Source organism: Lepidochelys kempii, chromosome 22, assembly GCF_965140285.1.
Source record: "Lepidochelys kempii isolate rLepKem1 chromosome 22, rLepKem1.hap1, whole genome shotgun sequence".
Classification (NCBI taxonomy): domain Eukaryota; kingdom Metazoa; phylum Chordata; order Testudines; family Cheloniidae; genus Lepidochelys; species Lepidochelys kempii.
The window spans coordinates 19,626,062-19,651,248 of record NC_136401.1 but is presented as its reverse complement, the minus strand read 5'-3'; the positions used below and the strand labels follow the sequence as shown (position 1 = coordinate 19,651,248).

The window sequence follows — 25,187 nt, the reverse complement described above, 5'->3', positions numbered from 1 at the left end:
GCTGTGCCCCTTTTGTGTCACTATGATCTCTGCTCCTTCTACCACATAACCCCGACGCCTGAGGCCCTTTCTCCAATCTATCAGGCCTCCACCCACTTATTTCATGAGGCCTGTAAAATGTGGTTCTCTCCCTTCAAATTGTTGTCAACCCAACAGGCAAAGTCCTCAGGGAGAATGGCGGGTGGGGAGGAGGGGGCGGGGAGGGCAGGGGAATGAAAGAGTCTAAAAATCATTCCAAGTGCAGGAGGAACCCTGGGTTGGAAGATGTGTAAGCCATTACTGCATCATCACTTGCTTTTGTTCTGTCCCATCCCTCATCCTTTGTCTCTGTGGATTGTAAATTCCTTGCATCAGAGGCCTCGTCAGCCTTGTCTAAAGCCCTTCGCGCACTGCCGATGCTATGGAAATAATACCAAGGAAGAAATGTGGAGCTTGGTGTATCTAGGCTCATTAGGGGGAACCAGGAAGGAAGACTGGAACTCTGGAGATCTGGGTGCAATTTCTGCTCTTCCACAGACTGAGACATGCCTTTGCGCAGTGAGTTTGCCTCTCCATGCCTCACCTATACAATGGGAATAACAACACTTCCTTTCTCCCACCCTTTGTCTTATGTGTTGAGTATGCTGTAAACTACTTGGGGCAAGGACTCTCTCTCAATATGTGTATGTACAGCTCCAAGCACAGTGGGGCCCTGATCTCTGCCGAGGCTTCCAGCCCTGCTGTAATACAGAAGTATAATGCTGATCACCCCTAAAGTGAAGGCTTTTGCACCATAAGTAAATGATCAGATCAGATGGCCCAAGCCTTGAAGCTCAGACGCTGATCCAAATGTCAGGTGGGTTTGAGATGATGCAGCAATGTATTTACAGGAGGCTGTATTTTTGCCAGCTCCTCATTCACTAATCCTGCGTAGACATCCTCCTGATTTACTGATCATTCAACAAACTTTCTTTCATATTAAAAAAACCCCTTCATTTTAGAAATGTTTGCCAAGTGATAGCGGAAAGTGCCCCGCAGAGCCACACAAGCCCCCTTGTGTATTGCACTGTCCTTAACCATTTGAAAATGGGTTTCAATTCTGCCTCAGGACTGAAAACAAGTTGTTTTTTTTCCCCCTGCTCTAGACATGGCCTGCATCCTGCCTGTTAGAATTATATTCAGTAGGTCTGGACAGGACCTCCTGGGTCTTCTCTTGTGTCCCTCTGCTTTAGTGCTGGATTGTCTTCTGCACTTAAACCCTTTGGATGTGTCATAGCTAGCCGTGTCTTCAGACCTCTAGCAATGAGGAGCCTCCTTGACCTCTCTCTGCAAACTATTCCATTGCCTAAATGACCTCCTAGTTAGAAACATTTCTTCTTTCCTAATGCTTAACTTAAAATTCTCCCTACTTCTGTTTTCAGGCTGCTCTGCTCCTAATTTATAGTCTCCTTTCACTGTTTTCATGAATGCCTCCCCCAACTTCAGTATTCTTAAAAGGCAGCAGGGAAGTTACTGTTAACTTTTAAGCTTCGCAATAGGGGTGGAGGAGTTTAGAGGTGGAAGGGGGTGTAGTTTAAAACTATCTTTTGCAGGCGCTGTCTCTTTCCAGAAAGTTATCCCTCCACCAGCATGTAAGGAACCTCCTTTGATCATCCAGTCCACACGGTCCCGCACGCTGGGAGTTCTGTGCCTTGCAGGTGCCACGCGTGTGTGTGTGTTTGCATGCGCGTCGGTCTCCTTTCCCCCGAATATAAATTAATTTTAATTCACGTGCTTAATGATGGACATCAGGTACACTTGGAATGTGGGTGCATTTCCCCTTTAACAAGCCATGTGTTGTGAAGCAATGTACCCTTTAGGTGTAAACAACCTCCCTGATTTTGTGGGTGCGTCCTTGAGCGTACGCAGTTCTGAGTGGGTTTTTTTCCCCTTGCTTCCAAAAGGCAGCTCATCTCTAACACTCTTGTTGTTGAAGTTAGTCCAATTTTTCAATCGGGGGCCAATTAGTTTCACAAATGAGGGTCCTGTGGTGCCATCGAGGATTTGTTACGGGCCTGCGCACTGGCCTGCCTGCTTTGTCCTTCCTTCCACCCCTGCTGGAGACCATTGTTCTCTCCCTCAGCGGGTGCTGCTTATTGCAGATTTATATGGGCAGGCGTCCTGCCGGCTCAGGGCCTCCACTCCACAGCTGGCTGTGGTACTTAAGGCCTCAGACCCAGTGACCTCTGACCCGATCCTGCTGTCATTTTGAAAGTTACAGACCAGAAGGCTGCATACCTCTCGGGATTTACTTTGCACGACCCATTTTGTTTTGGTTTTTTTGGACACTTCGGAGAGTTTTGTCAGCAGCCCAATTGGTATTCCCCCCCTAACCCCCCCCCTTACCCCGGGAAAAAAGCAACAGAGAGGGTGAGATGGCCTTTGCTTACTGATGGGGGGTAGAACGGTTGCGTCGCTTTGTGCGTGTTAATTCTTTGCTTCATAAATTCTTCCCTCATTGGATTCAAAACGAAGCCTTTGCCTGCCTTGCATACACTCCGTCAAAGGCAGAATAACTGAGACTTTAATACACACAAACACACGTGCCACCTTGTAACTTGAGCTTGTGGCAGAGATCCAAAAAGGCACACTGTCATATCAGTCCTTTGTGCTGAAAATACTTACAATGTCCAAATGTTCCAAGAACGTTTCATTCATGCTTTTGTTTGTTTTCGCCTCTGCTTCCAAAGTCCTTTCTCTGGAACGTTTTTTCCCCCCTCCTCCCTTGAAGTGATTGACAAAATTAGTAAATCTATTCATGTTACTTTTATTGTACAAGTACCAATAAATCCCACATGTAGCGGGGCACACACCTTAATGAGCTAGCAAGCTGACAAATTTGTTTACTGTAGCTGGAGGTGCTATATAATGAAATGCACTTGTCTGCTCGCTGCAGAACAAATACAGGAGGCAGCCGTGGTGAGCTTGTCTTCCTTGGAACGTGCTGATGGAAGTTTGGCATATTCATTTGCATTTAGAGTTTTAAAATGTAATCATTCTGTTTGCACTTAGTTTCATCTATAATAGAGGGAGCCTTTTTCCTGAGAATTCACTGGTCTCCTGACTAATGAATATGGGAGCATATCATACCTTCTCCTTGCCCAAGTTTACATTAAAGATTATACAGCTGTAAGGTTCTTTGAAGACTTTTAACCTTAGAAAGAAAAGGCCATCTCTAACAAGCTTGCATTAAGAAAGGAACTTAGTGTTGGTATGGAGAGCTTACCAAATTTGTATAGTGTGCATTAGAGAGAGACTATTTGGTATTAATGCATGGCAGAAAACCACTGAAATGTGTCAATGTCCTGCTGCAGTTCATTTGGAGTGGCTGAAAAGGGGGAAAGGACAGAATTCATCAAGGTGCTAAATCAGAAGTTAAGGGCAATATTGTCACATATAGATGATAGGAAGGGGAACTGTATGTCCACAATCCTCCCTTGACTGCTTTTACATCCTCTTAAGATGCAGACAGAAACCTGTCTCCCTGCGAGTCAGCGTGCACCTGTATATCATATCCAGCCCATCCTTGAACGAAAATGGTGACTGTTATTGACGAATGCGGTGACGACTCGTTATTTATGAGGATTATATCCTATGAACATGAATGCAGGCTCTCAGAGGGGACCTATTTTGCTGACAAATAGGAGAGCCAGCCCTACGGTAGAGAGTTCGGATAGGACACCAGCTATGATTGGAAAGTCAGTCATGTAGCCACGATCTTACGATTATTCAGTGGTCTGCCGACACCTTCTGTGGTTCTCTAATGCCCATGCTAACTGCTGTACTGTTACCAAAAAAGACACTGTATATTTAGAGCCTCTGCTCCTTTGATTAGGGAAACGCTTATAGCTCAAGATAATAAGAGCCTTGTGTTGGAAAAGGTGCTGCACCTGAAATCTTCTCCAGCTGTGTTCAGCTCTCTCGCGCTGTCTGTTGCTTCCCTTCAAGATCTAATTTGTATGGAAGCGGCACAGGTATAAACATAGCGATTTTGTTGTGATTCATGATCCAGAACGTCACCCGGGTGCAGTGAAATCTCCTCTGCCTTTTTGACAGCCCCCTGGCTTCACCTCAAACTAAACATCGTTCTTTTTTTTATTTTAAGTATTTTCTGTGGGTGAATTTAGTGCCTTCCTCTGGTGAGAATCTGAGGCTACACAGAGCACAGGCAAGCACTGTTAAAGAGTCCCAGGTCTCTCTTGGAGCAGTGGCAGTGGGATACAGGAAGGGGGTGGGCATTGTGACAAGCTCAATGGATAACAAGTAGGACTCCCTTCCTTCAATATTTTTCCCCCTGGAGATCAGAGGCAGGAGGCATGTTCCAGAAAGAGAGGTCCCCATGTCCTGAGGCCTGGCAATGCAGTGTGCACACATGCACCTTCCCCTGTGCAAAATTACATTTCACGTTGGGGAGTAATTGCCTGAATTTAACCCACCACAGCAAAGGATTTCTGGGTTAAGGTTTCCTTGCATAATATGATAGGAAAAGCGTTAAGAAAGTAATCACATATACTCTAGGGAACAATGCTTTTGCAACCAAGGGGGACACTAGATGACCTAACAAGAATTATAGACCAAAAAATACTTAAGATTTAAATATAAGGGATGAAATCCTGACCCTATTATTTTCAATAGAAACTTTGTCATTAGCTTCAGTGGGACCAGGATTTCTCCCAGGGTGCTGAAAATCAACCACTAGTAGGAGACCCCAGAAATTTCTGAGTACAACCAAGGGAGTTGATAGTACAACGCACGGTAAAAAGTACAGCTTTAACCTGGGCATCCTTTAATTCCATGTATTTGCTTTGTGCTCAAGGGGGAAACTGAGGATAAACAAGCACCAAAATGTTAACAGCTAAATTTATGTCCCTACAGTTCCTTCTGCCTGTCATCCTGTAGTTTGATTTTTAAAAATCCATTAGATTTAAGCATAATTTCCTTAAGTGAGCACAGGATGACTTCTCTTTAATGAAATCACAACTTTCCACCAGTAATTAGCATTTCTGTTGCCTTCACTGCCATTCAAGTCAAGCTTAGAGACCTGTACAGTGCGTTCCTTCTCTTGCCGGGGGCCACTGATAAAATTCTATATTGTTGTCAGTGATATAACTGGTAAGTTTTCATTTACTTCAGATGGTTTTTTTAAATAACTAACTGATGGCAGTGTCTGGTTAGAACAAGGAACAGGAGACAGAGCTCCTAGATTCTGGTCCTGGCTCTGGGAGGGGGAGTGTTCCCTAGAGATGAGAGAAAAGGACTAGCATTCAGAACTTGCTATTTATGGGCCAATTACTCACATCTTGACTGTCGTCATATGGGAACATCCGGGTCTCAAGTTTCCCCATTTGCAAAATAAGTGTTCCTGCCACCCTCACAGAGGTGTGGCCTATTTAACATTAGCAAAGTACTTGGCGATCCACAGGTGAAAGGTACTGAAATATGCATGGTGCAGTCTGATTTATCATTAATATTATCCCAATGTTACAAACCAGGACGGCTGTCCGGTGTCTGTTTCACAATGCGTTAGTCACTGCTGCCCTCATTCCTAGGCCAGCAGTTCTAGTTACTACCTACCGTGGTTTCCTCAGAGAGATTGGAGACCTGACTCTTGACACCCACAGACAACCCTTCACACTCAGGTGGGCTGCTCTCTGAGCAGTCTGTCAAGGACAACAGCTCCTGTCCTTGCAGTGGCGCATCCTGCTTTGTCTTTTCAGACATCCTGCTTTCTCGGACCTCCCCTGCCAGCATTCCCTCTAAGCATGCAGAGCCAGCCCTGTCTGATGCCTGGCATGGAAACCTGCTGCTTTGTTCCTATCTCGATTGCCTCTACCCAGCCATCTGTACCAGCAGTCGGAACAGATTTGCTGCTTTGGCACAGGCATGCTCTAGTATATTGACCCGCCCTGCAAGTTAACTTTTTAACAGGCAGCAGTGGTGGCTTTTTTGCCCGAGAAGGCTTGCCTGGCGCTACTTGCCTTGCAACAATATTCCTGCAGAGTTAATTTCTGGCACATACAATACGGAAAATTTGCTTTTTTATTTTTTAAGGGCAATGCACATTCAGTGGTTACCTTGCACATCTTGCTGCTGCTAATGAATTGCTAATACAATTTTCTAGATAATTTTATTTCCATAGTCCCCACATTTTAATGTGTCTCCAAAAAGGTAGCATTTATTGGCTTAATCTCCCAGCATAATACAATTTGCACTGACTCTTAGGTTCTGAACAATCAGCTATGCATAAATGAAAAGAATTGTTTAATAACACAAAAGTCTTATATTTTTACTGGTGGTGTGTAAATATCTGGGGGGGGTTTCTTCTGTTGGTGCAGCCAACTTTATAATCGTGTGTGGTTCATAGGATTTAGTTTCTGTTTGTATTTCTCTTAAGCATCCCAAGTAATAATGGAGATGTTATTCTATTACATTCAACCCTCTAGTTTCTAGGGCAGAATTCTGAGCTACTCCCATTTGCAATGTCTCTAGGTCCCACTTACATCAGGGTTTAAGGGGACAGAGATACTCAGTGTCTCGAGAGAAGTTCCTGCTTAGATCTCTGAGGTGTATAGGCCTGGTGTTCAAAGCATGATTGTCGTCCGAGAGGGAATGCAGAAAACTATTAAAAATAGCTACTTTGTAGTTAGGGGGAAAGGAGGCATCTGAGTAGGGATATTGCCGAGCCTGTAGTTACAGGGCTGGGCTTTAGATGGAAGTCTTTCTAGCTGTATCCGGTGCACCATAAAACACCTGAGCTAGTTGCACCATTCCCCAAGCCTGTGTTTGTTCTACATGATGTGTGGTCCAGTGGATGGAACAGGAGTCCTGGGTTCTACTTCTGACTCTGCTGCTGCTGTGTGACCAAGGGCAAGTCATTTGCCCTCTCTCCTCCATCTATAAAATGAGGACACTTACACTGGCCCACCCTGTGAAAATCACTTTGCAATGTAAAAAAGTGCTATATACAGCACTATTTACATTTATCATCCAGAGGATATATTTCCATAAAAGGTTTCTGGTGACCATTTCAAGACTTGTTACATCAGGTCAGGAGGAAAGAATCTATGTTCCGCTAATGACTCTTCCAGAGGAGACCCTCAGAACAGTTCTGCCTGGACACTAAAGAGCTCATGCCATTCTTTGTCAGAATCCGAGCTTGCCATGGTGTCCTGATTTGGCCAACATTTCCCCTCCCCAGCTGCCTTACAGATAGCTGCATTTCATCAGGCTACTTATTCCTTTGTAGCATGTGAAGGTCTTGTCGAATTCTTTAGGATGAAGGATTTTATCTTCATGTAAAGATTTTATTATTAGTGTCAGATAAAGATGAACCAAAAGCACTTTTCTGTCTTGGTCCATGATCACCAATGAGGTGCTTTCAGAATCATAGACTCATAGAATATCAGGGTTGGAAGGGACCTCAGGAGGTCATCTAGTCCAACCCCTTGCTCAAAGCAGGACCAATTGCCAATTTTTTTTTGCCCCAGATCCCTAAATGGCTCCCTCAAGGATTGAACTCACAACCCTGGGTTTAGCAGGCCAATGCTCAAACCACTGAGCTATCCCTCCCCAAGTTAAGTGCTTTTTATCCCCCCCCCCCAATTACTTCTTGTGCTCCATATTCTAGATGCACGTTACAAAGTTATTTTCTTCCAATTTAAACTGATTCAATTTGAAAGCCATCATATATACATTCATAACCTTTATTTTTTAATTTGCTTCTCAGCCAGTTTAATCAGGTATGGGTACTGTGATAATACATTCTTGATACTGCATTATAGCTATCTTATAGTTGCCACGCTGTGTAGCTGTGCAGTTTGGTATCTGCTCAGATATGAAGGGATTGGAGTCTCTCCCTTTGTTTTTGGCCATACTGCTCAAGAAATAGAATGGAAATGTTGCCATGTATTATTCTGCAACCCAACAAAGGAAAACTCTTGCCATTTGCTTTACCATGTGTTACAAGTTTCCAGTGCCCGGTACAACTGTAGATGTCAAGTTTCCACTGAGTATGTGTCGGGGAAATAAAAATAGAGTTTCAAATTGACCTTTAACCTCTACATTTTTATTGGGGATTGGGTAGCTATGGGGAATGGGTATGCAATGGTTTCCATTTGAGAGTACTAAACCGACACCCCAGTTTTCTGTTAATCCACCCAAGCCGTTTCATCTGCTCTTTCAGAATGGGAGAGTTATTACAGGGAAATAAACAGAGCTGGCTTTGGCCGTCTAGGGGTAACGAGCTAATGTGCAATATGACTGGCAAGCGCTTCAAGTAGCATTGACCTGACGCAATCCGTGCCATCCTCTTTGGTTGTGCCGAAGTGCTTTTGAGTTGATGCTCTCTCACTAGTCTGTTTCAGTAGCTTGCTCAGGTCTGTCCCTTCCTATGACAGTTTCCTTGGGTTGAATGGTGCTGCGTTGGAGCGCATGTTGCCTGGACAGGGCAATCGCAAGTAAGAAAGAATGGCCAAAATGCTTCAGAGCAGTGGCCCTCTAGCCCAGCATCCTGTCCGCAGAAGCGGCAGCATGCCAGAGGAATCTGCGGCAAAGGTTGCTGATGAGAATTTCTGCCTTTCTCCCCAGGTACTGACATGGCCGTCTTCTGCCTGCTGTGCGGGAAGCGATTCCAGACGCAGACTGCCCTGCAGCAGCACATGGAAGTGCACGCGGGAGTGCGTAGCTACATCTGCAGCGAGTGCAACCGCACCTTCCCCAGCCATACCGCCCTCAAGCGGCACCTACGCTCACATACAGGTACGCTGTGGCGATGACGAGATCCCACTGGAACGCTCCAGGAGGTGGCTGCCTGCCCTTGCGAGGGGATAGGGAGCGGGCCTCAGTGCGAGCCCTGGGCCTCAAGACAGGGAGCCCTGTGTTCACAAGCCGTTGCACAGGGATCTGTGGAACAGCCCCAGGAGGACCCATCTAGTGCACCACCTCTGACGCTACGGGATTGTTCCCTACAGTGCATCCCCAGTTCATTGTCTAGTGTAAACCTATGGGTGTCCAGCGGCGAGGCTTCTGTCACTTCCCTTGGTGGGCCTAATAACTCTCCATTAGGGATTTTTTTTTTTTTTTTTTTTTTGCTGCTCTTTAGCATCAACTTTCCCCGTTTCCTCCCTTAGGTAAATTAGTGTAATGGCTGGGCAGTCGTCATTATATGATGGTGCCTGAGGATCTCAGTTAGGAATTAGGATCCTGTCGTGCTAGACACTGTGCAAACTCTTGTTAAACAACAATCCCTGCCCCAAAGAGCTATGGACCGGGTTAGATTGACCCAGCTGTGTTACTCAGGGCTGTGAAAAATGTTGCATTCTCTTTGACATAGTTAGTTGAGCTAACTCCCAATGTAGATGCAGCTAGGGCAAGGGAAGTTACAAAGTTACATTCTTCTGTCAACCTAGCTACCGCCTCTGAGCGATGGATTAATTGCACCCATGGAAAAACCCCTCCTGTCAACCTAGTGTGCATCTACGCTATAGTGGTACGGTCACAGCACCATCGCTGAACCACTGTAGCCTGGACATACTGTAGGTTACAGCCAGTGGTGCAAGTAAAATCCAGTGGGCGGGGCACCAGCTAAAGGGGCACGTGACCTCCCCACGTGACTCTTCACCGCCCCAGCCCGTGTTCTCCCTGTTCCCTCCCAACATCCATCCCATGTTACCCGGGGCTGGGGGGAGGCTCTGTCGTCATCCTGCTCCACAGGAGATAGGGCTGGGGGGGTGGTACAGCTGCCGGAGCTGACAGCGTTCTGCTCCTTTCCCCGCTGCTGCCTCTCCCAGCAAGGAAAGGAGCAGAACCCACAGCCCCGCCCCACAGCCCTCTCCTCCGGCGGGGCTGCTGCAGTGTCTTTCTGGTACCCCACACCGGCTACAGCACGCTGGTAAGGCGTACCAGAGCATACCGGCCTACTTGCACGGCTGGAGAGGATGCAACAAACAAGCTGGGGGAGGAGAGACACCAGCAAAACAATTCTGGCTGGATACACCAAGCGTGGGGTATGGCTCTCACCCTATTAAGTACTGTCTTTCATAGCAGTGGATACCACCCTTCCAAGACTTGATGGGTTGGGCTCATGACCAGGAAAAGGAAATTCGAATGAAGGATTCCTAGTGGAGATTTAGTGATAAAGAGAAGTGGTGGGAGCAGTTGGAGGGCATGGGGTTTTTTTTTTTGTTTTTATTTTTATTTCCTTTAAATATAAATTAAAGGCAACGTCACTCTTCAGTAGAACTCATCTGGGTTTCTTAAGCGGCGTGCAGTAAGTTTGTTATCCTGTGTAACGTGGCATGTGACCTTATTAGTAGGGGGGTGAATGTACCTCATCGGCTTAAAGCACTAGATGCACATAATCGGCCTGGTGCCCCGCCTTAATGGGATTATAGTGACCTCTGCTATGTGGATGTGGTATTTAAACTGCGCCGGGAAATGTTCCAGGCAAGTTCTGTTTTGCTTGGAAGAGCAGTGGGGCAGTCAAACCACGGACCTGGATGGGCCGTGTGGTGGATTCAGACAGTCTTTGAGACCCAAACATGGGAAACGGATGCCTGTTCGAACTCTAGAAGATAATGCCATTGCTTCTGCTTTTATAAGGCACTTGAAGCAGCTTGCTAGACTCCACTGGGCAAATCCTTCTACCTACAGCTAGTAAAAATGGGATATAAAACAGGTGAGCAGCAGCCCTGGTCTTTGGAAGTTGGAGTTTCAAATCAGAGTGCTTACATCAGAGCATCCACTGTTCCAGATAAGCTGACCTAAAGGCCCTTGAGTACCTAGAACAGGTGTTTGGGCCCCTGAATCCCAACATGTGCACCCTAAATTTGAAAACTCACTGCTTGGATATAAGACTTGTAATGTTGAGGAAAGTAATTTTTAAAGCCTACAATTCTACAAATGAAAAGTGGCCTTTCTTTGGGAAGGGGATCCATAGCCTTCAAAGTAGAGTGAAAAGGCAGAGATTCTCAAAACTCATTGGAGACTTTGGCTTCCCAGCTTGAGACGCTGTAAAGGGGGCTGTTTTTCAGAACGTGTTGAGCCATCTGGCCTTTAACAATCAGGCCTCTTTATGGTGTGTCCAGTCGGGCATCCAAAATCACTAATCGCTCTGGAAAACCTTTGGCCCAAACATATAGGGTCTTCCACGGAAGTTCTTCTGTGTATAGGCAATTTGAGGGATATTGTTCTGTTTCCTCTTTAGTCCTTAGCCTTTTCCAGGATGACACACTCTGGCTGTTGGGCAAGTACAGGGCTAGCTGCTTGGTTGTGTGGGCTGGGCCTGCTGTACTCAACAGGAATAGCCTGGTTCCCAGAGCCCGTGGCCCCTGGCATTGGCCTCTCATGCCTGTGCCTTAATCCAGCCCTGTTTATCAACCTTAATTTAAGGGAGGCGGAGTGTGAGGATTAACTCACATACATTGCTTTGAGGCCCGTGGATGAGAAGGGCTAGGGTGATGGCTGCTGTAATTCTGTTATCCTTCTCATCTTAATTTAGCATAGGTGCCTCTAAACTGCCCCTCCACTCCCATTAGTAACCATAGCTGTGGTTAAGAGTTCACCTGAGATTTGATTACTGCTACTTTTCCCAACTGTAAAGTCTGCTGCAGAAGCTTCTCACCCCTTCTAGCCGCATATATACATCAGGTCGTTTGCACCAGACTCTTGACAACACATTAAAGATGACACCTGCTGACCGTGGCTGTTGTCCCCTTGTGGAAAAACTGTCTAGGACATGGTGTTCAGTCTCTTTAAACAGCACAGCATTCCCCAAGGTGTAAATCAAAAGCTCCTTTTCAAATAAGTGGAAAGCTTAGTGCTTGCGTAAGACCTTTCGTCGGAACACCTCGAAGCACTTCACAGATCTGGGTCAAGTGTTATTACACCCGTTTTACATCTGGGGAAACTGGGGCACAGAGAAATGAATTAACTTTACCCCAGGCCACAGAGCAAGTTATTAACATAGTTTGGTATAAATCCAAAACGTCCTGACTTCCAGTCCCCCATGGACAACACTGCCTCCAATTTATTGGAGTAGTTTGCTGTACTATAAACCATTCATGTGCAAACATGGAACAGGTGGTAGTTGATTATTGCTCATGGCTTGGCTTGTTCTCTTGCAAGAGATGAACTATATCGTGTAAAAAGGAAGAGGGTCTTCTCTAAGCAATGATCTTTCCTGTCATTTGTGCCCCAGTGAGGATCGAAGTACTAACCCTCACCCACCCCATGAATGTGTATAAATACTATGTCCTGAATCACAGGAGAACAGTGACTTATGGATGAGTTCAGTAATTAGCTGGACTGTACCGCTCTGTATGGTGTAGTGGCTGGTGTGTAATTTGAAGGCTTGTTATGAATCATAGGGATTGAAATTACTTTGTCTGGGAATTGGGAAATTGTTTGCAGATGGGTGGGGGAAATGTTTTCTTCCCATCATTTTCCAGGTAAAACCATTTTCTTCCTTGCTTGATTTGTTTGCAGTTTCATTTCTGGGTGTGGTAGCAGGTGAGTTTGGCATCTAGATTTCCCTTTCCCTCCTCACTACTGATCTGGGGTCAGATGCATTTGTTACGTTAGCCAGGGGATGTTTCTCTCTCAGCTGGAAAACAAAATCTCCTGTGCTAGGAGGAGGTGAGTTTTAGTTGGATTTCACATACCTCTCCCCTGGGTGACCAGCCTCAGCCCAGTGGGAATTGTGGTTGGGTGTTTTCATTCAGGCACTGTTGAGAGAGAGGATTGTCTCCTTAATGTGCTGGGTGTATTTTCACAGTGGGAAAGGGCAGAGTCCTGGTCCTGATGCCAGCGGGAGCGGAGAGCACTCAGTGCATATCAGGATGGAGAGGCTCCGGACACCCCTTCTGCTTAGCTAAGTTTTAGAGTTGGGGAAGGTCAGCAAAGTATGTTCAGAAATCAGAAAATAAGAAATCTGAGTGTGCAAATGCAGGGACAAATCCTGAGAGGTGCTAAGCACCCACCACTCCCTTGAGATCAGTGGGAAATGTGTCTGCTCAGCCCCTCTTGGGATGAATTTAGCCAAGGTAATTGCATGATGGTCCCCAGCTCAGGATATTTCCCTGAAGGGCTCATGTTTCCCTTCCAGCAAGCAAGATGGCTGTGGGGTTTGGAGCCCTAGCAAGAGAGAGCAGGTTGGTGGGAGTGGTGAATGATATGCCGCTTACAATCAGGCTGCCCACAAACCGGGAGGTTTCTGTTTCCACCTATTTTAATTGTCACCCCCCAATAGGATAATGACAGGAAGAAATGGACAGAGGAAATGCCAGTCAGTGCCCAGGAAAGAGTCTCTTGGCAGCTATGTCCATTCCAGTGCAGGCAGCTACCTTGCAGGCACGTCTCAGGACCTCCGCCTTATGCCGTCAGTGCAGTGAGTCCATCATCTGACCTAGGTTGTGACACCAAATCCTGGCAGATGGATGCTGCTGGTGCATGGTGTGATGTGGGCTCGCCTCAGAATATACCGTTTCCCCAGCCCAGAGAGGCTGACCTGGAGGTGGAGTAGCTATTCTTTTCCCTTTGGACTCTCATTTGGGAAAAGCTTGCTCAAATCACAGTCCTTTGAGCCTGTTCATTTAATCTGGGTCCATTAACTTGGGTGTCCTGCTAATGTGTAACCCTCCTGGCACCAGAGCTTCCCAGAGCAGCAGACAGAGACTACTTGAGATGAGGATAAAGTTCATGAGACCCATTGCCTTGGGGAGACTCAAATATCCACCTAGACAATATCCTATCCAAATTCTCCATCTAAGCTTTGCTCCTAGCCGATTCCCAGACCCACAGATAAGCCCGGCCAAACCCTGAGTTGGCCCCTCAGGCCTGATGATGTGAATCTGAGAAAAACAAGAACTACCTGTGCCCCAAATCCTTGTCATGACCCTCCTTCCACCACGTGGAAGTAAAGAGCTCTCCCTGTGGCAAGTCTAGCAGAACCCAGGACCACAGTCAGCCTGAAATCCGTTGGCCCCTGCAAAATTCCAAGCCTTGCTCATAGCAAAGTCAACACAGTTATGGGCCCAAGGAGGAGGAGAAATGCTGAGAGCCAGCGACGGCTCCCTGACTACTCCATCGATACTCTGGGTTTGCCTGCATGGCAATAAAACACCATGGCTGGCCTGTGTCCGCTGACTTGGGCTCATGGGGCTTGGGCTGTGGGGCTATAAAATCACAGTGTATGTGTTTGGGCTCTGGCTGGAGCTTGGGCTCTGGGACCTCTCCCCCCCCCCCCCTCGCAGAGTCTCCTTGGGTGACCTTTTGGCTTTTTGTTTAGGACAAATTAAGGATGCAAGGAAATCTCATTTGGTTCTTCCTGAGTTTATAGTGCCCAGGGATGCACCCTTTGGGAAGGAGACATTAGCTGTAAAGACCTCTCTGAAGATGATCTCTTTTACCAGTAGGAAAGCTTGGCATAAGGTTTTTGGTCACATTTAAATTGAGTACATTTATAAAGGATTAATAAACGATGGTTAATAGATGATATAAGCATGTTAGACATTGGTGTAGCCTATAGATGGTTATAAGCATATTAGTAGAAAGTGTTTAGATGGTTATAAGATGTGCGTATAGCAAGCAATCCACTGACTTGTTGGACTCTCACTATCTATAATTGTCAGAAGGGTCGCCATGTTAGTCTGGATCTGTAATAGCGGCAAAGAGTCCTGTGGCACCTTATAGACTAACCGGCATATTGGAGCATAAGCTTTCCTGGGTGAATACCCACTTCGTCGGATGCATGTAGTGGAAATTTCCAGAGGCAGGTATAAATATGCAAGCAAGAATCAGGCTAGGGATAACAAGGGTTAGTTCAATCAGGGAGGATGAAGCCCTCTTCTAGCAGTTGAGGTTAATTGATTATCCATTGATTAAAACATCTATTAATCATGTATTAACCTCTTCTTTGCTTAAATTGCACTTCTCATGTAAAATGTGGCCACTTTTTCTAAATATGAGTGTGTTCACACATCTTTTTAAAGCTTAAAAAGGATCCAGCAACAGCATTCCAGTCTTAGTGCATTTTACCCCTACCACCCAAAACACTGAGTGCTGGGGAAAATCCATGCAGTGGTTTGGAACCTCCATGAGATACAGAGACGGCTGTGCCATAGTGAATAATAGGAACGCGGGGTTCCCACTCTTAAATTAAACAAAACCAAATGGACACAACCCTTACTGTGTCTAGCAGCATCTCTTAGGTGTTCCTTTCAGGGAGACATACTTTTTTAGTGAATAATGCTGTACTGAGATGGGAGAATAGGGCTAGATAATGGAGGAGAAATGGTGGATTTTTTGGTTAACACTCTGGATTGGGACTCAGGAGATCTGCTTTCTGTTACCAGTTCCTCCGCAGGCTCCCCATATGATCATATGCAAGTGACCTAATCTCTCGTTGCCTCAGTTCCCTGCCTCTAAAATGGAGATAATTAACACACTCTCCTGCCCTTTGTCTAAGGTACTTAGAATGTCAATTCTTTGGAACAGGGACTCTTACAATGTGTATATACAGCACCTAGAACAATGGGTTGCAATCTTGGTGTTTAATGCTTGTGTAATAATGCAGGAGGCCTTTTGCCTCTAGCTTCTGTTACATCTCTTACTAGTAACTCTTTTTACAATATTTTCCAGATACAGTGTGAATTATGTCAGTGTCTTTTGCCATTTTCCTTCCTTTTCCTCATCTCTTGTGAACACCAGGAACCCTAACTTCTTTCCCTTTTAGAAACGTCCCTATAATCTCCCTTCATCACTCCAGATGGAAAAGGTGAAGGCAAGATCCTTAGCTGGTGCTGATCAACATAATTCCATCAATTTCAACAGCACAATGCCAATTTCACCAGCTGAGTGTCTGGCCCGGAAGTTTTTTTGTCTTTAAATCAGACCTCTTATTTAAAGATGAGCAAAAAATGTAATTATTTAATGCTTGGATTTCCATAAGCCTGGTATGTGTGTGTTCTCTCTCTCTCTCTCTCTCTCTCGTGTATGTATGTACACACATACACACACAGTGCCTTGCCTCATTAATATTCCGTTGTTCCTAGCCCGTTTGCCACCCATGCTGCATGTTGAGTATCAGCAGCTGTGTTTGGTAATGCAGGCCAGCGGAGTCCTTGGCATTGATGGATCCCTGATTTACACGGCTGATCATATAATAAACTCTCAGCTGTGTAGAAAAGGCATTTTATGGCCTTGCGATTGGTTGTTCAGTAGACTAACAAATACACCAGGTACAATATAAAACCAGGGTCACAGGTGCAGAAGGCTGGCCAGTGGGGGCTCTAATTAGTCCCGTTTGTCCTGCACTTAATGTCAAGCTCATTAAGGGGCCCTACAAAGTTAATCAACATGCCACAAATTGGATTTTTTGAGTTCTGCTGCCAGTTCTGCGCATGCTGCAAGGCCGTGGGTCTGCTCAGCTCCCTGTGTCAGGATTACAGGCCGGGTGCTGGGCATTTCCCTTTTCCTTTTATTTGGTCTGACTCTCAGGATTCCATATTTAAACTCCTTTAACATGTGATCAGGTTGATAATGAAATTCACTAAGATCCTGTCAAACTAGCTCCTGAGTTTAACACTTCATTTAAAGTACCAAGGTGCTCTAAAGAAACAGCAGAGGAGGGAAGAAAAAGAAAAAACTCCACTCAGACCAGTGGCTGGGTGTTAATGTGAATTATTCACCTGGTTTCCATTCACACATTTTTCTAAAAAAATTAATTTAACAAATGCAAATTCTGCAAGTTCTCATACAGGGGCCTAGCCAGCACTCCAGTATCTTTTATTTTTGAGCAAGGCGCTGAATGGAATACTGAAACAATAATTCTGAAATTTAAATACCCCCCAGGCTTCCCGCTTCTGTCACAGAAAACTCCTGGGTCAGATGTGCAGCTGGTATAAATCCGCAAATTATGCCTGTTTTCCACCAACTCAGGTGCTGGCCACATGTTTTCAGAGCTGAGCTCCATCTTTATAAATGGATTTTTTTAATCTCAAAATTCACCATTGTGTCACCATTTGCTGCCCCGCTTCAAAAAGAATCTGTATTACTAGATAGATTCATATATGGAACCCATCACCATAGGGCCAGCACATCTAGTGATTGTGATCATAGTTAAACACATTGATTCTGTGTTAGAAATTCAGGAATTGTCAGATCTTCAGTTGATGGGCTGACCTTGATAGAACCAGGTTCATTGACACCATTGAGCGCTCTGGCCCAACACAGAATAAAGAATAAATGCAGCTTGACTTCAGTGGAGCTATCCCTATTTATACCAGATTGGGCTCAGCTTTTGTGTACAAATGAACGTTTAAAAAGCATCCAAAGAGGGAAACCCTCTCCCTCCTTTCTTGTCACAGGGAAAACTGCCATCCACGCCTCAAACCCCTCTTGTGAGCTGTGTACACGAAGTGGTTTTTAAGGATCAAATGCATTTAAACCATGTGAGCTCTCTGCTAGTCTCCTGCAATCAGAAAATAATGTGGAATATCAGAGTTATTATACACAATGCTTTAAAAAACCATTTAGTGCTGCCTGAAAGATTTGGAAACGCTAATGTAAAATCAGAATTTATTGTGAGGAAGGTCTTCATTTGGGAGGGGCGGATTTTGTTGGAGGGTCTAAAGAGAAAAGAGAGTGAAATATCATTTTAAAGAGGAAGTGAAAGCACAGGCATCTGAGTATATAACTAGAAGGACAATTTATGCCCAAGCACGAGTGCAGTTTGACATGGGGATAATGAAAAAACGTAGGTCATTGTGGATGACTTAAGCCTTCAGCAGCTGAAGAAAATGTATGAAATGCGAGGAACATTACACGCTTGGCAGCTCTGCACATCTGCAGTAGGACAAGTGAAATACAGTTGGCCATTCTTTACCATAAACTGTGGTTGTAGGATATGCAGCACAGAGAAATTGTAATTACAGTGACAAGACAAATCAGTGATATTTAAATATTCATGAACAAAGTCTTGGGCAATCAATCTATCTTTATTGTCCTTGCCTTCACTTCTGTAATAAATAAGTAGCTGGAGCCCTCACCTTTCATTCAGATAATTCTGAGTTTGGTGCTAAACTGAAGTACATTTATCAGCCACCCAATCTGGAATATTTAAACACCCAAAGTTTTTGGCCCTGGGTGGCATCGCATTTGTCTGGAGAGCAAGAGGGAAATGGCTTGTGATTGCTCCCCGATATAGGTATGTGTGTGACCCTCTCTTTGGCAGACAAATGAGCCCACAAAGCCCTCTGTTGCAGGGGAGCAGTGGGCCTTCTGTCACACCTCTCTCTTGCTGGAATTCTCATGCCTCAGTGAGGCTTGTTGGGGGAGGGGGGAGGCGGGTGGTTCCCCAATTTGATTCCCCTCTCTGGAGATGGGACACAATGCCTGAGGAAGCAGCTGGCAGACCTGTAACCTCTTTGCAGGCTTGTCTGTGATGGAGAGCCTTTACTTTCTCTGCCATGGCACTGTTCCCTGGAGCCAGTAAGAAGCAGCTCGCTCTGCGACGCTTTCCCCCCCTGCTGCGCTTAGATGGTGAGGCAGGTTGCCTCGTTAGCACTTCCCCAACCCAATCAGCGAGGTCGAGGGTCTCCTGTGTGCAGCAGGGCAGCGGGTCCTTCCCATCCTACTGAACTGCAGGAGGGATGACTGTCATTCTGTCATTCCTGTTTGACAGGCCATATCTGGGGGTGAGGGAATGAGAGGAACAGACATGGGGACGGGAGGGGAGGAGTTAGGGCATGGTTTGAGTAGAGGAAGACTGTTGTACTGGACAGCCCTTTGGTCTGCTCTCTGAACTGGTCCATATGACCCAGTCCTCTTCTGCCCCCTAAATCCACAGTACCTGCAAAGAATCAGCCAGCCAGAGCAGGAGCAGTAAATAACTAGTCAATCATTACAAACGAGTGGGAGTCTTCATATCCTGCCCATTGTTAGCCTAAGTAACAGCCAGATCTTATCATTATTCCCCTCCTCTTCCTCTCCCCTTGGCAAGAGCTGTCTCTCCCTGCTGTGTTTGTGCAGCGCCTGGCACCATGGGGCCCTGATCCCAACTGGGACCTTTGGATGGTGGTGATATTATTATTTGTATTATTGTAGGGTTTAGGAGCCATCGTCATGGACCAGGACCCCAGGAGCTAGGCACTAGACAAACAGAACAAAAAGGTGGTCTAAATTAATGCCAAATAATAATGTACAGCAAGAGGTGGCGCTGAAGTTTCATTAGGTGGCCTCTTATCCCGAGTATCTCCATCCCTTCTGGGTGTTGAGCCAAGAAAGGAACGTGTGTAACCCCACTGCTCTGGATAAATTGCTGCTTGGATGCTTACTCCCCCTACATTTCCGGCTGGATGGAAGATTCTTCTTCCCTTCTAGTCTGAAGGTGCTGCGCAGCATTGCTCTTCATTGCTAGGCATCTCTTGCGTTCCACCCCAGAGCCAGCTGCATGTCATGGGTGTGTGAAGTGACCACTGTCAATTCCTTCCCCTTGACCTTCTGTGGTGATTAAGACCTCCCAGGTGGCTTTTCGAGAGGTGGGGGCAGCACAGAGAGAGCTGTGCGGGCGCAGGCTGTGAGGGCTGCGTAATGCTGTGCGGTGTTCTCCGCTGTCTCTAACCGCGTGCTTGTGTCACTCCAGGTGACCACCCCTACGAGTGTGAATTCTGTGGCAGCTGCTTCCGGGATGAGAGCACGTTGAAAGGCCACAAGCGCATCCACACTGGAGAGAAACCGTATGAGTGCAACGGCTGCGGCAAGAAATTCAGCCTCAAGCACCAGCTGGAGACCCACTACAGGGTGCACACAGGTACCGTCCTGCTGAGCCGCGCGTGAGTGAGCTGCTCCTGCAGCCGCGCCGCCATGGACTGTGATCCCCTTAGACCTCACAAGCTAAACAGGGCTGGGCTGGTTCAGCGCTTGGATGGGAGTCCTCCATGGAACAGCTAGGGTCACAGTGAGGGGTTCGCCAGGGACCATTCTTCCCTTGAGCCGGTATCGAACTGCTGCCCACAAGTGGTGGGACGGGATGTCACACTGCTGAAAGCACCCAGCTTTCAAACTAATTATTTAACCTGGGTGTTCTGCACAAGAATCGGGACATTAATTCCTGTGTCCTCAGGAAGTTCTATGCTGCTAATTGCACTGTTTCCCTAAGCTCCTCCTGCAGTTTCTGTCGAACACGGTATCTTCACTCCCTGCCCTGCCATGTGCGCTGTTAAACAGCTGCTGGGCCCCAGCCCAGGACAGGATGATGTGATGCCTGGGTCTAGTTTAGGTATCAATTCAGGATCCTTTGAGAGAAAAGGTGCTGTGGAAAGAACTACATCTTGCCTGGGCATTTGACAGCTGAGGGGCGTGAGAGCAATATAAAGTTGGGACAAATGAAAATACACTTAAGACTTTCCCCTTTACTTTTACTTCATAGCTACCTCTCCCATCTCCAGCCCCCTGCGCCCTTAGCCACCAGCCGCTTTTCAAAATTAATCCTTCCCCTTTGCCAGCACAAACGAAAGCTGTGCAAGGTGCCTGCGGGCGTCATGGGCGGGCTGGGAAGGGATAGGCCAGACTCCTTGTCATACTGAAATGATTAGGGCTGGTTAGTAACAATTACCCTCATCTCTCTCTGGAGAGAGAATAAAGAGAGCTAAGCAGTGCTGCTCCCTCTTCCTGCTTTTACTATATGCAGGAGCTGACCTGGCTGAATACCCAAGCCATCAAATGGTGCATCCCCACCTACCATCTGCCTTCTACATGGCAGGCTCAGAAAGAGTTGCAGGGGCTCTCTAGCCACTGGAAGATGCAGGGAGCTGCAACTGGAAGAGACCCCCATCTTCAGCAGGGCCATCCTCACTTCCATTCCTGCATGAGGACGTGGCTCTCCTGCCCTGTGCTGACATAGGGCAGTGACAGGTGCTAGGAGTAGCTAAAACGAGGTCCCTATTACTAGGTCTAATGATAGCTCCAAGTGGAAGTCAAAGTACCCAGCCATCCTTTGGTGCATGTCACACCTAACCCCAGTGTACAGGTTCCCTGGGTAACTCACTGCTACCCTGTCGTTTCGGGATAGCTGCAAGTCTGGGAAGCACTAGAGAGTTTTCTTCTCCCTTATGTGTTTTCATCCAGCATTATGGTCATATTCATCCCTTAAATACTGAATTATTTCCCACATCCAAAGTGGCCTGAATCATGGGCACTTGCTCTCGGAAGGCTGCTGCAGTTCCCTAGGAATCCAGGCTTGTTGCTGGGGATAAAGAATCACTGAATGCGTCAGCATGTAACTATTGTAAATAGTGGATCAATATTTAGATCACTTTTGCTGTTCATTACTTCATTATTCGCTGTGTCTGTGCACAGAGCAAGTATCAATATCAGAAAGGCCAGGCAGTTAATTACTGCATTGAAACGAGTCCCTGAAATCTCGGCTCCAGCCTCATATGTTATCAAAATGATTCACAGGCGTCTGCTGAGATTCAATAACCCCAAAATACGGGCAACTGAGCCGGAGCAGAGCTCAGCTTCCCTTCAGGGACCTAGCTTCTGGGTACCATGGGGGAACATAGCAGTTACCAGAGTTGATCAGATCCGGGTCTATCTAGCCAGCAGCCTGTCCCCAGCAATATCTGGCTCCCGTGCCTTGAGAGGATGGTGCAAGAAATACTGCAGTGGTGGATAACTTGCCCTCGGGGGAAGTTTCCACCTGACCCCTATGAGTCCGAGTTGGGCTCATGCCCTGAAGCCGGGAGGGGTTTTAGCTCTCCCAAAGCTTTCGCTGTCTTTTTTTAACCTTTCTCAATTTTTTTCATGTAAAGCCCCAATCATTTTTTAATCCTGCTAACCATGATACCTTGGGGCAATGGGTTCCCCAGGCTCACCGTGCGCTGGGTCATAATGCCCACCACACTCGGGTTGGTTTAAAAACATTCAGTGGAGACCGCTACAAAATATAGAACAACTAGAGGTTATATAGAATGTTTCACCCATAGATCTCCAAGTGCTTCACAAAGAAGATGAGCATCATTATCCCCACTACACAGAAGGGGGAACTGAGGCATGGATAAGGGAGAGTCACGCAGCAAGCCAGCGGAAGAGCTAGGACTGGAACCCTGCTCTCTTGAGGCTCAAATCCAGTGTCCTGTCCTCTAGGCAACACAGTCTCAAATGCCCTGTTATGCCTGAAAATCACCTTCCTTTTCCTTCCCTCCCCACATCCCAAGGCCATAATGAGGAAGGATGGCCCAGCATTTAGGGCACTGGCCTGAAATGTGGGAGACCCAGGTTGATTCTCCGCTTCACAGCAGACTCCCTATGTGATCTGGGGCAAGTTATTTAACCTCTTTGTGCTTCAGCTCTCTGGGGCACGGTGAGGATAAACACCTTGAAGACAGCGAGGTGCCCGGATACTTCAGGGATGGGCAGCTGTGTAAGTAGCACAGACAAGTCAGTGTGGTCGCCGCCTCACCCTTCTTTTGTCTCTCTCCCCCTGTTGCCCCTGCAGGTGAAAAGCCTTTTGAATGCAAGCTGTGTCACCAGAGGTCCCGAGATTACTCTGCCATGATCAAACATCTCAGGACCCACAATGGCGCTTCCCCCTACCAGTGCACTATCTGCCTGGAGTACTGCCCCAGCCTGTCTGCCATGCAGAAACACATGAAGGGCCACAAACCAGAGGAGATCCCCACTGACTGGAGGATAGAGAAGACCTATCTCTACCTTTGCTATGTTTAAGGGACATGGAGGGGGAAGATTTAAGTCATGAAGGACTGGGCAAAAAAATGCATCATCCATGGCCTTTTATTCTGTTGTTGTTTACTAAAGGGATTCTCCGTTTTTGTCTCTGGCTCGTGAGGTGTTTATGTGGGGTAGGGGGAATAATTCCCTTTTTAATTTTTGGGTTCTCTGTGCAGTCGATGAGAAAATGCATCAGTATTGAGGCATAGCCAAATATCTGCTCATGTTTTGTGACTACGCACGCCAAGGGCTTTGGAAAGAGCAGGTGAATGTGTGGAGGGGAGGAATGGGGCAGTCCAGCGCACGCTTTGGGGTCTGAGATTTTTGGGAGGTTTTCCTTTCCTGGTTTTAATTTTTCATCCCGTTTTTGCCACATTGGTTTAATTGACTCAGGCCTCGTCTACACTTAAAAATGAGGGCAGCCCAGCTACACTGCTTAGGGCTGTGAAAAATTTTGCACCCTGAACGCTCTAGTTAGGGTGACCTAGCCCCTGGTGTGGATGTGGCTAGGCTGACAGAATTCTTGCATCGACCCGCCTGTCGGAGAGATGGATTAACTACGGCAACAGGAAAAACCTCTTCTGCTGTTGTAGCAGCTGTAGTGTAGACATGCCCTCAGTCACCCAGCTTTATTCAGCTGCTTCTCGTGCAGCCTCACCAGTAGGTGGCAGTGTAATGCCTATCGTTAAAATCCCCCTCAGAGGATTCCCCCCCAAATTAGATTGAATGTCCCTGTTTTGGGGGTACCCAGAAATACCAGGGCAGATGATGCTCAGCATGACGGGCTGGACGCTTTGGAAGTTCGTTAGCTGTGCGAATGATGTGGTGGGTCACATTGCAGTCAAGATTTCCCCAAGTCACGAGTGATTTTTGGGAGCCTTGGTTTTTTGCCTGCCCGACTTGAGACACCCTGAATTTCAGAACATGCTGATCACCCTTGTTGGTGCCTGCAGCCGGAATCACTAGTCAGTCTGGCGCAGCTTGGCGTAAGTTAGGGCACAACTGGAATTTTCCTCAGGAAGGGGGCCAGGGAGATGACCCCTTCAGAGCAGGGCACTGGTCCCAGGTGGAGAAGATGGTGAGCTGTAGGTGCCCATGGGCACAGCATGGCTCAGCTTGGTGCGTGGCTCTCAGAGAGCAGAGCCAGCAGCAGGCAAGTTTGTGGGGCTGTAGCCAGGGGAGGAAGCAGTAGGATATGCCACGCCTGGGCACCCAGTGCCAGGGCAGGGTGCATCCCAAGCAGTAGCGGGGGGGGGAAGGTACCCTGCAGCCCCGTGGGCCTCCAGTGCCCCCATTCTCCATGAAAAGCCCTAGCATCAAGGCTGCAGCCCCCCCAGCTCGGGAAGTGCCGGGCCTCTCCTCCCAGCCATCAGCACCAGGACTCTGGCCGGGGCTCCGCCGTTGGGTGCCCCATCCATTACTTCCTGGGTGGGTGACAAGTCCCTGGCCTCAGGGCCACCCTGAGCTGCTATCTGGAGCATCGGCGCCATTGCTGGGTCTCTGCTCAGATCCAGCCAAGGGAAGGCTGTCCCCCTGGCCCATGTTGCACCCACTTGGGCATAAGTAAAATAAACCTGAACTTCGCTACAGTTTTGTTTCGTTTTTTTTTTTTGTCCCCTCTGTCCCTGGGCTGCTGTGTTTCAGATGGCAGATAGTTTCCTGAAAACATTTTCAGTTTATTAATAAAATCTGAAAACAAAAAACTGTTTTGGAGAAAATGAATTTGAATAAAAATTCAATTTGAAGGAAACTATTAAAATAAATTTGACGATGGAAACTAAGTGAGCTTCAGATTGTTTGCATGCCTGTTAGTGCAGGGTGTCAGGAGCATGCTGGTGAGTTAGACTAGGATAATAATTATCCTGCTACATAGGACAGGTAGGGTGACTTCTCAACCTAGTATGGAGGATGCCTTCAGAGTGCCCCCCTCAATCACACTCCTCAATTAGTAAAGTTCTTGTTACATTACCACTTGGAATGATCAGAAACTGACAGCTGCTGATCCTCTCATTCATGCAAGGAAAGTTGCCCTGGATGTTTTGATCAATGTCACTACTCTTATGGCCAAGTCGGTTGGTGCTGGTGGTTGTCCTGCTATAATAAAAGCTACTTGGATATTTTGGGCTGAAGCCAGTTTGTTCAAGAGCTTAGAACTTGGCTGCAAAAATTGCCTCTAGGATACAACCCTCTCTCCTGACCAAAGACCTTTCTATGCATTTTTTTATTTATTTTTTTTTTTTTGAGGGGAGGGAATTAGAATCAGATTGAAAGGGCAAAAACTTCCAGCCTGTTTGTCAAATCCCAGTGGTTGGACAAGTGTGTCTTCAGATGAGGGAGTCACAGTTCAAGATGCTCTTAAACTGCCCCCTGGTGCCTGGGTATTGCCAGGGGTCTGAAGGAATGATGGGTGAGCTCATATTCCCGCCACTTGCAAACACATG

At 46.8% G+C, this 25,187-nt stretch overlaps 1 protein-coding gene across 4 annotated transcripts in view; it reads left to right on the top strand.

Annotated features, from left to right (window-relative positions):
• Nucleotides 1–24,863, top strand: part of ZBTB16 (zinc finger and BTB domain containing 16) — a 175,727-nt gene extending 150,864 nt beyond the window's left edge. For all 4 annotated transcript variants that reach the window (XM_073320756.2, XM_073320753.2, XM_073320755.2 and 1 more), the window contains 3 exons: nucleotides 8,605–8,775; nucleotides 19,658–19,825; nucleotides 22,514–24,863. In XM_073320756.2, the coding sequence (XP_073176857.1) occupies nucleotides 8,605–8,775; nucleotides 19,658–19,825; nucleotides 22,514–22,743 (569 nt within the window). In that variant the 3' untranslated portion in view covers nucleotides 22,744–24,863. The remainder of the gene's footprint in view (nucleotides 1–8,604; nucleotides 8,776–19,657; nucleotides 19,826–22,513) is intronic.
• The last annotated feature ends 324 nt before the right edge of the window (nucleotides 24,864–25,187 follow it).